General features: G+C 41.8%; 1 protein-coding gene across 1 annotated transcript in view; it reads left to right on the forward strand.

The window, feature by feature from the left end:
* The window catches only part of UNC80 (unc-80 subunit of NALCN channel complex), a 502,852-nt gene that overhangs the window by 302,275 nt on the left and 186,636 nt on the right, over window positions 1-13,941 (forward strand). Inside the window, exons 39-40 of the mRNA XM_078779534.1 lie at window positions 10,526-10,713; window positions 12,854-13,037. Coding sequence (XP_078635660.1) covers window positions 10,526-10,713; window positions 12,854-13,037 — 372 coding nt within the window. The remainder of the gene's footprint in view (window positions 1-10,525; window positions 10,714-12,853; window positions 13,038-13,941) is intronic.

Here is a 13,941-nt window from a genome sequence, read left to right on the forward strand (position 1 = left end):
AAAACCAAGTTAGTTTAAGCTGTAGCTGTCTGGCACTGTGCTGTCTGCTAACCCACTGTGTCTAGTACCAGCCCAGATTCTTTCCCTGCGTGACATGCTCCAACACTTCCACTTGTATCATGTAATCCATATTTTCATTATTCTTACCCATCTCCAGCACCTTACATTTCTTTATGTTAAACTACACCTGCTATTCTTTTCCCCAATCTCTTAAAAGTATGTAGACTTTCCTGAATCTGATCTCCCCTCTCTGCTCTCCGCCTTGCCTCCAAGCTTTGTGTCATCTGCAAATTTATAAAGATGCCCTTGAACTCACTTTAAAAATTATTGATTTAGATTATTACTAATAATTGTCCCAATATAAATCTCTGAGGTACGGTACCTCTCCACCCCCACACCCCTCTCCCCAGCCAGGCAATCTTTGCTTTTTTTTCTGTATACATAGTCGTGGCTCGTGGAAGAGCGAGTACACTGAACGGATCTGGATATAACAGACAAAAACAGGACACAAAATGAACAGTAGAGATGTGAAAGGATCAGGGAAGAGAGGGGAAGCACCAACAGCTAAGATTAAGGCTTCATCTCCCGCGATGAAGCTATCTCTGAGGGCCTTTCACTCACTCACCGCAGGCAGGTAGGTGGTCTTTCTGTCTTCTACCGACTCCTCTCCGGCCTTGCTCCCCCAGCTCTCTCTGTGCTCTGTCCCCCAAATATTCCTACAGGTCGCACAAGATCTGCCAGCAACCCTCTGATGGTTAAACTGCCGAAATCTCGGCTCTCTGCTCACCTTCACTCTTTCATTCCTCTTTTCTCCCGCCTCTGGAACAAACTCCCTCACTCCCTTCAATCCCACTCCTCCCTCCAGGTCTTTAAAACAGCTGTTCACCACCATCTCTTATCTTCCCCCATCCAAAACCTTGATCTTTTCTACCCCCACTAATTCACCCCAGATCCACCTTGTTTGAAATTCCAACTTCTTTCCTGGAAGTCCTGGCAGTGTCCATATGTTTTATACCTCTCCCACCGCCCCCTTCCCATGCCCCCCCCCCCCCCCCCAAAGCCCTCGCCCTCTCTCAGATCTCTCGATGTCTCCATGTCTCTCGGTCCCTGCTCTCAAATGTTGTGTTTGTGTCCTTCCCCCTCTCTCCCCATCTTGTCTACCGCTCCCGATGTTATATGTTTTATGTGTCGGTTTGTCTTTCTGTGTGATTAATGTTCGCTCTTTCACGAGCCTCGATCTTGTATACAAAAAAAAAAAAAAAAAAAAAAAAAAGGTAGCGCAGACTTGGAGAAAACAAAGGGTGTGGGAAGGAATTGGGGCAGAAAAGGACGCATGGATGAGATGAATACAGAATGAAACTCCAAGAGGGAAAACTGGAAAATTGGAAGGATGAGGGATTGGGGTGGCTTAACGAGGGTAGAAAAGATCATGGTTTTAGATTTGGTGTGATCTGATGTGGTGGTGAGCAACTGTCTTGAAGACCTGGAGGGAAGAATGAGACTTAAAAGGATGTGGAAGTTGTTTTCACAGGCAGGAAAAAAAAGAGGAACAAATAAGGTGAGCAGTGCTTCCGGATTTGGGTAGTTACACTAGAAAGGGATTAATGATGGTCAGTGTGAATTCCCAGTCTCATTCATTACCCTCTCCAGAGGAGAGAGGTATTGCATTTGAGTCCGTTTGTTGGTCTGTTTGTTTGTTTGTCCGCACAGAATAAATATGATTTTCTCTGCAACCGTTGGTCCGATTGACCGGAAATTTTCACCATAGGTGCGCCTCCACCTGTAGAATGTTTTAATGATAATTATGAAGTCATAGCTCACGTGTTTCGGCCGCCATCTTCGAAAAACCGAAAAACTTTGCACCTCTATATCTCCAAAAGCGCTGAATAGAAAAAATTGAGACATGGCTCATTGTAAAGAACTCTCCATGGGGAATAAAATATGTTAATGATGATGTCATAGGTGCCTCCATTATGACGTCATAATTCGACAAGTACAAAACTTCATCCGATCAAGATGAAATTTCTTGAGCATAATCTTGGAATAAATTCGTTTAGAAAAAAAATAAGGATGACGTCATCGATCTCGTGGTTCGGCCGCCATATTTGTTTTAACACAAAAGCCTTAAAAACCATTGAAAATACGTCCTGGCAAGGGTTTGCAATCTCTGATTGCTCTTTTTCTTGTTTCCTTTGATTCACATTCATTCATTCATTCACTGATTCACCATCACATCACATTCATCTCATTCCTGGGTTTTCCTGACATTCATGCATGTTAATGTGTTGACTCAATTGTAACTATTGGTTATTTAAATATATAGAGGTGAGAGAGAGGGGAAATCGTTCTGAATGCACAAGTTCATTTGAACACATCTGATAGAAGAAGAGAAAGCATTGTAGAGGTTGCCAACATAAACAATATGAGAGTAACATCTCAAAATTACACATGTTCAATGAATTGATCTCATTACTTCAAATGAGTAATCTAAATTTACCAAATGAAATTATCAACCAGAAAGCATGTGAAATTGCAAGGCCCATCCGTGTCCGTTTGTATTCAGTCGTCGTCTTCTTCTTCTGTATGTTCAAAATAAATAAAACAGTTTAAAAAAAAAACACAAGATGAAAATTGATGATTTTATACAACTTTAACCTTTTAGCTTTACATCTAATCTGCTTCTAGCTTTTGATTGGTGAACCAATTCAGTGACCCAATATGCAAATTCTTAAAATGTCACTTCAATCGGATGAAAATTGACGATTTTATGTGATGCTGACTTTTGACCTTGTGACCAAATTATTAATTTGCCTTTTCCATATTTTTTATAATAAAGCTTTGTTGAAAATTTGATGACAAAACTCAAATGTTAAATTTAAATTTCAAGTCAAATGGATGAAAATTGATGATTTTATGTGATGCTGACCTTTGACTTTTTGACATTTTGATAAAATTATTAATTTGCCTTCTCTGTATTATTATAATAAAGGTTTTGTGAAAATTTGATGACAAAACTCAAATGGTAAAAAAGTTACGGCGCAGACAGACTGACAGGCACACACACACACACACACACACACACACACACACACACACAGACACAGACACAGACACACACACACACACACACACACACACACACACACAAACACACAGACACACACACACACACACACACACACACACACAGACACACACACAAACACATATACACACACACACACACACAAATAGACACACACACGCACACACAAACACACACACACCAACACATACACAGACACACACGCAGAAGCAGAGGCAGATTAAGATTTTTGGGGCCCTGGACACAAAAAACTTTTCGGCCCAAAGCATCCACCAAAAACACGAATACATTAAAATGCATTTACACATGGATTCCATTCAATGTTACACTGAGTTAATAACACATACACTAGGACTAGGTACATCTACTAAGGCGAGGTACATCTACTTCTACTAGGACTAGGTACATATAATAGGACTAGTTACATGTAGTAGGACGAGGTACATCCACTAGGACTAGGTACGTCTATTAGGACTAAGTACATACAATAGGACTAGTTACATGTACTAGGACTAGGTACATCTACTAGGACTAGGTATGTCTATTAGGACTAAGTACATATAATAGGACTAGTTACATGTACTAGGACTAGGTACATCTACTAGGACTAGGTATGTCTATTAGGACTAAGTACATATAATCGGACTAGTTACATGTACTAGGACTAGGTACATCTACTAGGACTAGGTACGTCTATTAGGACTAAGTACATATAATAGGACTAGTTACATGTACTAGGACTAGGTACGTCTATTAGGACTAAATACATATAATAGGACTAGTTACATGTACTAGGACTAGGTACATCTACTAAGAATAGGTATATCTACTAGGACTAATACAAATAACAGGAGGAGGTACATGTACTCGGACTAGGAATAGCTGATAGGTAATGGTACACACCCCACACTTTCTCGACAGACCGAGGACCCTTTTCCTGTTCTGCCGCTTGTGTAAAGAACCAAGTTAATTTCGGTTGATTTTTAATCCTTTTCGCCTTTTTTTACCCTGCGCTCGCTAAGCGACAAGTACAACGCTAAGTCCAATCAGTTTTAAATTTATTGAGTATGATCTACGCAACGATTATATTGGAGAATGTAAATTTGTGATTTCATCAGTCACGTGCTCTGGAAACCATATTGGATCAAAGGGAAAAAACCTGAAGAAACAGAAGCACAAAGTTCACTGCGTGGGGTAAGTATTCTATGAATACCATCGAGTTACCTCTGCAAACAAAGGAGGATGTGACAGAAGTGATTACAATACCCCGTCTCCTGATGTGCATGGGGCGGGCTAAATATACTAAACATTAAACATTCTAGCGACTTAAGAGGACAATGATTTGCAAGCTTTTAAATTCACATATCCATCAGGGTTCATACATGTAGATCTTCCCCTTTGACATCTTGAACGGACGAGTATGGCACATTGGATCCAACATTTTACGATAAATTACTTTTCACAAACTAAATTAACAGAGTTTCATGAAATACAATTGAAAGCTTAAATTTGAACAATAACAACATAAATTTTTCCAAAACATCATTTGATAAGTGATTGCATACCCACAGCACCCGCAACAGCAACTGCAACCACAACACAATTTTTTGAACCCCATCCTCATCCCTCGCCCGCACCCAACAATAGCACCTCACTGTACACAGCCAACCAACACACCTTCGCCCACACTCTCACCCGCAGCCATCACACCCAGTCTGTCGCCCGCCACCTCTGCATCTGCAGTGCCAACAGCACACTCAGTACTCACATCATTGCTCACGCTCACCACATCCCCTTCAACCCCCCCCCCCCTCCAATGCCACCCACAATCCCACAAACACAAGTACTTGCCATAGATCCACCCAACAGGCATGATCAAGTTTCTCAAACGAATCCCCTATCCTCTGACAAATCCAGAAAAAATGTGAACTCATTGCTCATTTTTTCCACCAAAACGGTTGTACGAGCCACCTCCAAGCATTCCTCCTGTTCTTCCTCGGGTTTTGCCTCCTTGACGCCACCACCAGCAGTGGGCCTATCACCACCGTTCCAAGCCGATCCGACACCCAAGCGACACATTTCCCCGATGTCATCCTTCGAGGGGCTCCCATTGGGGGATTTAGTCTCTCCATGCCTCTCTTTCAGTTCCAAACCAATGCACTCACCCAAATCAGGCCAGCCAGAACTGCGCCTTCCATCAATGTCACATTCATCCTCATGTGTGACCATCGTAGCACATGGCCTCCCTCCTCGGAAGCACCCAAGTCTCCTTTGAGGCCGCTCAGAGCCATCAGCAGAGACAACTTCAACCTTGTCTTCAATCTGCCAGTCGGGACAAGAGCGAGTTCGCTGCCACGAATTACTCTGGGAGAGGACGCAGAGCTCGGACCCACTGTTGGTCCCAAAGGCAATCCCGGTGGATGTCACAGCTGTACTCAAGCCGGTCCGCCGGTAAGTTTGCGACTGACCCTCTCTCCTGAACTCGGTTGAAGGAAGCTGATTCAATGGCTCTAACTTTATGACAGGACTCAGTAAAGGTGCTTTATTTTCTCTTGAAGGTTGTTTGGCCAACACTGCTGCCATAGTTGACTCTTTGGATCCCTCCTCGGGTTTCGCAACCTTTACGTACATATCGGGCGGATCCCATTCATCATCCATCGAATGGTTGAATAGTTTCATGGTGGGGCAGCAGAAGTCAAGCATTTTTTTCATCACGTTGTCTTCCTAAAGAGACAGAAATGTGCACTGATTTGCGGTCGACAGGCGCAGTACTTATATATTGCAAAGCAAGATAGCAGAGAATTGTTTTCTGAAAACAAACCTCTCAACGAAAATGAAAACCCTGCTGTTGACCTTTTTTTTTGAAGCATTGTAAGAATTCTTTACAAAGGGAGATGAGAGTTTATTTCGTAATGTATTTCTTTTGAGCTGTTCTTATTTTTGCCGAACAAATCATCTTTCTCAATAGGTCTGTTCATAACAAAACAAAGATAATAGACAATAATTGCACGAGTCCAATGTATTTTTTTTCCTTTTTCAGAAGTACCGAACTGAGTACTTTTCCTTCCATACTCAACTCACCTTACCTTTCATACTCAATAATATGAAAAAAAATTACATACTATTGAGTGAAAGCAAGGACAAATTGAAATTTAAAAAGTGCAGTACTTTTGAGAACTACAGCAATTGTATTCATCATTTTGCTTGGTATCGGAAATTATGGTAATTTTGAACAGCCCACGCCTGCTGAAATAAGGGCCTGAACTTTCTTTTGGGTCCAATGTTTAAAACAATGTTGGATTACGAGTACTGTATGTTCTCGGGTAAGTTTGGCAAGCAGAATAAGTTAGAGTCGAAGGTTCTCTCTGGCATGTACCACTGTCATTAAACTGTAAGATTACACTCGTGGTTAGACTTGTGTCTGCTACTTTCGGCTAAAGTCAAGCTCAGACTCGGGCGACGACGCACCGTCGCAAGTCCCAAATGCATTTCCAGCACCCTCATCACCTCCACCCGACACACCACCACCTGCACACAACCAACCACCTCAACCACAAAAATACACACATAATCTTAATTCTTCTTCTTCCTTAACAGCCAACATTATCCCACCTTCCCTGAGAGGTTTGAGAGGTTGGCTGAGGGTGCTTGGCCAGAGTCTCCACAAACTGGCTGGACAGGCCTGTTTTTAAAGGGGAAAACTTATTTGATGAGACTTGATGGGTAGAGTTCTGGGGAATGTAGATCAGCTATGATAAGTTGTGGACGTAGATCAGCTATCTCTGTGTCGCATGCATGTTCGAGTAAAACTGAACGGGGCTAATCAACAACAATAACACAAAGCTGAGACACTGGACTGATTCTCAAGGAAAAAAAGGACAAGAAAAGTTTGACGATTATGCAAGGTTAGGTGTGGCAAAACATAGCAAGGTGAAGCAAGATACAACAAGAAAAAGAGTAGAGATTGCAAACCCTCGCCAGGATGTATTTTCAGTGTTTTTAAAGGCTTTTGTGGTAAAACAAATATGGCGGCCAAACCACGTGACCGATGACGTCATCATTTTTTTTTTCTCCACCAGTTTATGCCTACATGACGCTCAATAAATTTCATCTTATTCGGATGAAGTTTTGTACTTGTCGAATTATGACATCCTAATGGAGGCACCTATGACATCATCATTAACATGTTTTATTCCGCATGGAGAGTTCTTTACAATGAGCCATGTCTCAATTTTTTCTATTCAGCACTTTCGGAGATATAGAGGTGCAAAGTTTTTCGGGTTTTCCAAGATGGCGGCCGAACCACGTGACCGATAACGTCATCATTATCATCAAAAATTATACAGATGGAGTTGCACCTATGGTGAAAATTTCCTGTCAATCGGAGCAACGGTTGCAGAGAAAATCATATTTATTCTGTGCAGACAAACAAACAGACAAACAGACTCAAATGCAATACCCTTTCCTCTGGCGAGGGTAATAATGTTTTCGATTAAAAACAATCTTTTTCTCAAGATCATACTCCATTGGGGCATAATGATAATGGACTTGCTATCTAGAGACGGCAGAGGCATGGAAGGAAAACCTGCCAAAATCCATCTCCGCAAGGACAAGTCTATACCTGCGGTGTTTGTGGTAGATGCTGTGGGTCTCACATTGGACCATGCAGTCATCGCATGACACACAATGCTTTGTGAGCACGTCAACGAAGGGAAGAGATTCGTATAAAACTACGACTCGCATTATCACCATCCACCTGTTCACTGCTTTAGTGTTCAGTTTTTAGTCTCTTTTCTTCCTTTCTGTAATGGATTGGCATGAGCCATGAATTCTATATTTTGAATGAAAATATTGCCGTTATATCTTACTTTTCTGTCTTGCATTCTCAGGAAGCATTGATTTGTTTTCATCAGTTATATTTTTTTAATACAATTTTTTTTCATTTTTTTTCCCCCCCCCCCCCCATATATTTTTACAAACAAATGTCATATTTTTTTTAATACAAAATTTTTGAATACTCTCAACTAACCTGAATGCCCTACTGTTGAAAAGTTATTTTAAAGAATTGTAAGAGTTATTTACGTTTGCATCTTCAACGTCACTTAGTAATGGATTTCCTTTGAGCTGGACTCAATTTTGTAAATGAATAATATAATTTTCCTCAATCGGTCTGTTCATAAGAGGGCAAATGTAATGGGCAAAAATTGCACAGTCCAAGGTAATTTTCATTTTATGAAATATCTTTGAGTGAAAGCTATGGCTAGATTTAACAGAATACACTTTACAGGAAGAGTAGCAAAGCATTCTGGGGCAGAGGTTGAGTTTAACAGTCTTGAGTACTCCAATAATTGACAAAATCATTTTTCTGTGTGTTGGAAATTACGGTAATTATGAACAATCCATGTCGGCTGAAATAATGGCTTGTACTTTTTTTTTCTCATCCAATGTTATGATATTGGACAAGGACCTTAGGAGGCAAAGTATACGTTAATTTCAAGGACATACATGATAACGGACAAATCAAAACAATACAAACCATTTTCATCTGCGGTCACAGTATCATGTCATGTGCTACAGTGCCTTCAGAAAGTATTCACACCCTTTGACTTTTTTCACATTTTGTTGTTTTACAGCCTAAATTTATAATGGATTAAATCGAGATTTTTTTGTCACTGATCTACACACAATACCCCATAGTGTCAAAGTGGAATTTTTTTTTTTTTTTCGAAATGTTTACAAAATAATTAAAAATGACAAGCTGAAATGTCTTGAATCAATAAATATTCAACTATTTTTCCATGACACTCCAAATTGAGCTCAGGTACATCCAATCTCTTTTGATCATCCTTAAGATGTCTCTTCAACTTGATTTGTGTTCACCTGTGGACAATTCAATTGATTGGACTTGATTTAAAAGAAACACACCTTTCTATACAAGGTCCCACAGTTGACAGTGCATCTCAGAGCAGAAACTCTACCATGAAGTCCAAGGAACTGTCTGAAGAACTCCTACATAGAATTGTGAGGAGGCATAGATCTGGGGAAGGGTATAAAACAATTTCTAGTGTTGAAAGTTTCCAAGAACACAGTGAGCTCCATCATTAGGAAATGGGAAGAATATGGAACAACCCAGACTCTTCCTATAGCATAGCTGGTCGTCTGACGAAACTGAGCAACCGGGCAAGAAGGACCTCGGTCAGGGAGGTGACCGAGATCCCAATGACCACTCTGACAGATCTACAGAGTTACTTGGCTGAGGTGGGAGAACCTGCCGGAAGGACAACAATCTCTGCAGCACTTCACAAACGTTGGCGTTTATAGGAGCGTAGCTAGACGGAAGCCACTCCTGAGAAAAAGGCACATGACAGCATGCCTGGAGCTTGCAAAAAGGCACCTGAAAGACTGAGAGCACGAGGCAAAATATTCTGTGGTCTGATGAGATGAAAATTGGACTATTTGGCCTGCATGCAAAGTGCTACACCTGGCGGAAACTGAACACAGCTGATTACCAATCTAACACCATCCCTACCATGAAGCGTGGTGGTGGAAGCATCATGCCATGGGGATGGTTTTCAGTGGCAGGGACTGGGAGACTTGCAAGGATAGAGGGAACAATGAATGGAGCCAAATACATGCAAATCTTTGAGGAGAACCTGCTTCAGAGTGCAAAAGACCTTAGACTGTGGCGAAGATTTATGTTCCAACAGGACAATGACCCCAAGTATACAGCCAGAGCAACACTGGAATGGCTTCATAAGAAGAACCTGAAAGTCCTTCTGGTGGCCCAGCCAAAGCCCAGACATGAATCCCATTGAGAATCTGTGGAAAGACTTGAAGATTGCTGTTTACCGACGCTCCCCATACAACTCGACAGAGCTTGAGCAAATCTGCCAGGAAGACTGGGAGAAACTCCCCAAATCAAGATATGCAAATATGATACAGACATACCCAAGAAGATTCAAAGCTGTAATCACTGCCAAAGGTGATTCTACGAAGTAGTGACTCAGTGGGTTGAATACTTATGTAAATTATATATTTCTGTATTTCATATTTTATTATTTTAGTAAAGTTTTCAAAAACCAAAAAAATCAAATATGACATTATGGGGTATTATGTGCAGATCAGTGTAAAAATATCTCAATTGAATCCATTTTAATTTCAGGCTGTAACACAACAAAATGTGAAAAAAGTCAAGGGGTGTGAATACTTTCTGAAGGCACTGTGTGTGCTCGGGTAACTGAAGCAAACAGGATAACTTAAGCCAAGACACTTGACTGATTCTCAAGGAAAAAATGGACGAGAAATGTTTGGCAGTGATACAAGGTTGGGTGTGGCAAAACGTAACAAGGTGAAGCAAGGCACGATGATGTTTTAGGTTAAAATAATTCTCAATACCATACTGCATTTAAAGGCCCTCCATATCATACCATTTTCTGACAGTTTGTGCTGTGGCTTACGAAGTACTGTGGGGCTGCTTGATTGAAGACCCGGCTCTAATTTTGAGGCACTTCTTAGAGCGGTTCACCATCAGCAATCAGCAGGAAGAACTCATTTACCTACTACGAAAACTCCTCCTGAATGTGGGGGATCTTCCTCCACAAGCTTCCCACATCCTCTTCAACTACCTGGTGTGCAATATATTCAGCAATAAGTGAAATGCAATTATCGTTGAAGTTATAAATGATTCTAACATTGAGCACACGATGTTATATACAAAGAGGAAACTTTGTTTACAAAACTATATACCAAAACTCAAATTCACTGTTTTAAACAAGCGGGAACATACTATAGAAACTGCACACAGAGAACAGCCTGGTCCAGACTGGCAACACTCACACCCATAACTGCAGGTAGTTGAAGTCAGAAGGTCTCATCCCCTATTCCAATGCACTGCAACTTACACTTTGGCTCCAACATTTGTCAACTCCAACAAATTTTTCAAAAACTCACTCTCCAATTCCAACAACCCTTTCTGCGTCACTGCACAGGTCTCAATTGCAAATCAGCTCACCGACCAACCCCACAAGCGCTAGTCAATCACAATGTTCAACTTGGCTCCAAGGGTGTAGTTATTTTGTTCTCCTTCTCCAGAAGCTTCCAAGCCATGATCCAATCCCCCAACAAACTACATTAATAAAATGTCAATGAGAAAGCACGCAGATGTCAAGCAGTCACACACCCAATGAGCTGCAATAGAGATACAGCCTGTTTCCTTTGTATCACTGGAAAGCTGATGATGTTTCCTTTGTATCACAGCTCTTTCAAAACGATGAATGGAAAGAATGGCTCCAGCATTAAATCTTGATTTCCTTCCATTAAATAAAACCACCTTTGGAGGCCATTTTCCCCCGCAGAGCAGGGGTTGGCCTTTTTCGGGCACCGTGATCCCCTTTTTGAAGCAATGTTTTATGGCCGGATGCCCTTCCTGCCGCCAACCCTGTTAGTCGCCTCTTGCGACACACAGGGAATTACCAGTGAGCTGGTACTGAATTTGCCGACCTCGGAAGGATGACAGGCTGAGTCAACCTCCCTGGTGTTAATTCAGAGATTGACCGGGATTCGAACCCAGGATCCCAAGCCGGCACCGTAACCGCTAAGGCAACACCAGGCGTAGTTCCTTCCATTAAATGCACAATAATTATACATACTAAAGTCAAGGACGAGATAAAACAAGGATACTAGAATCTCATCCAGCAATGAATTGTGTGACGTTCATAACATCTATCCCGTAGTTCATAACAGTTCCCACTTTTGAGCTGTCTAGCCAGGGTTCAATTCCCAGCCTGACTATATGCTCTCATCCAGATGGTTCACAGAAATGCTATTGCATCAATGAGTATGCTGTCCTTTGGAAGGGACATTAAGCCGGTTGCCCCTTCTGTTGGTACTCTTGCTCAATTATAAGTCCCTTGCCCTGCTTGAGGGCTGCCTCAGCGGCAACCTTAATGGAGAAGCAACCTCTGGATTATCAGCAAAGGAAATAGTTACAACTGATTTTGTCCACCCTGATGACACCCAAAAAGAGGCCGTAACAACAACCCATAGCGGAGATGAAATGATAATGTGAAATGAAATGATAATGAAACTTTTAGGCAGACACCTATGCCCCTACCCAAAAATAATTAATACTTAGCCACCTGGACTGTGTACAAGTGCACGGCATATAAGGATCGACATAGATCTGAGGAACTCAAGGCAAACTTTAATTTAGCCAAACCCAGAGAGAATCTTACTATAATTCAGCAAATGTCTGTCTGTCTGTCTGTCTGTCTGTCTGTCTGTTCCCAGGTACCGCAAAAACAGCTGAACCGATCGCAACGAAATTTTGGGTGGGTAATCCTGGGACCCCCTGGAGTAAAACAGGCTATATTGTTTTTCCATTTTTTCCCCAATATTCCAATTTTTCCAATTTCCAATTTTCCAGTTTTTCCAAACACGATGGAGTAATATTTACTGATATGAACAGTGATGTGGCTTCTATTGAAATTCTACAAATACTGTTTAGATTTTGATGATTTGCGTGTGATATTATTTAACGTATGTTTATATGAATCGTTTAAAATAAAAAAGCCTTCAATTTCTGATATTTTGCCTCTTCATTTGGGCCTCCCAATTGAAGCCCTCCCTGCCCATAGGGCGGGTACCGTTGCTAGTGAAAGAAATGAAATAGCATGGCTGTGTTGTCAACCTTTCTGGATGCATGTGACATAAAAAAAAAAAAAAGAATCCCATGACCTCTCACACCGTCTTGCTCTCCCTGACGTGCAGGTTGGCCTGATTATGTACTTTGTCCGCACACCATGCAACTGGGGGGAAGAGGCAATGGCCGCCACACTATCTTTCCTCTGGCAGGTGGCGGGCAGTGTCGAGGGTCTTCATTTCAAAGATCTCAAGCAGACTTTGAAGAAGGAGCAGTGTGAGCTCAAGCTACTTGTAACGGCTGCTATGCCAGGTTGGTTGTGGTTCCACCGCACCAGTTATCTGAAGCTTAATCGTTCTTCATCACTTCATGACCATGACTTCTCCCCTTTCAAGACCAATAAAGACCGATAAAATATATTCTACCTGGGGCTGAGCAAATAGCTTTCAGGTACGCGCACACTCTTATAAGCTGTTTAGCCTGGGTTTGAATCTTGGGCCAACTCTAAACTAGCTCCGTGGGGCTTTGCAAGTATGGCGTTACAGCATTGTGTGCACCATCCATCAGATGGACATGAAACTTGGTTTCTCATCATCTGGCACAAGTTGATGGATGTTATAGATCCCATGACGTCCTTCGTCAAAGAATATTAGAGCTATTTATTAACAGTGATCTGAACAAATGTGTCCTGCGCCATTTTTTTTGTTTGTTTTTTTGGATACAAGATCGATGCTCGTGTAAGAGCTAACGTTAATGACAAAAAAAACAAACGGACACATAAGACGCAATAAAGGGAGCGGGTGACAAGATGGGGAGAGAGAGGGAAGCACACAAGTACAACATGTGAGAACAGGGACATCGGGAGATCTGTGGGAGGGAGAGGGCTTGGGGGGAGGACGCACGGGAGGGGGTTGGGGGTGGGAGAGGTGAAAAAACACATGGACACTGGTAGAACTTCCAGGAAAGAAGTCGGAATTTCAGAAAAGTGGATCTGGGGTGAATTAACAAGGGCAGAAAAGATCAAGGTTTTGGATGGGGGAAGATAAGAGATGGTGGTGAACAGCTGTTTTAAAGACCTGGAGGGAGGAGTGGGATTGAAGAGAGTGAGGGAGTTTGTTCCAGAGGCGAGAGAAAAGGGGAATGAAAGAGTGAAGTTGAGCAGAGAGCCGAGATTTTGGCAGTTTAACCATAAGACGGTTGCTGGCAGATCTTGTGC

The sequence above is a fragment of the Myxine glutinosa genome, chromosome 1 (assembly GCF_964187855.1).
Source record: "Myxine glutinosa chromosome 1, kmMyxGlut1.1, whole genome shotgun sequence".
Lineage (NCBI taxonomy): Eukaryota > Metazoa > Chordata > Myxini > Myxiniformes > Myxinidae > Myxine > Myxine glutinosa.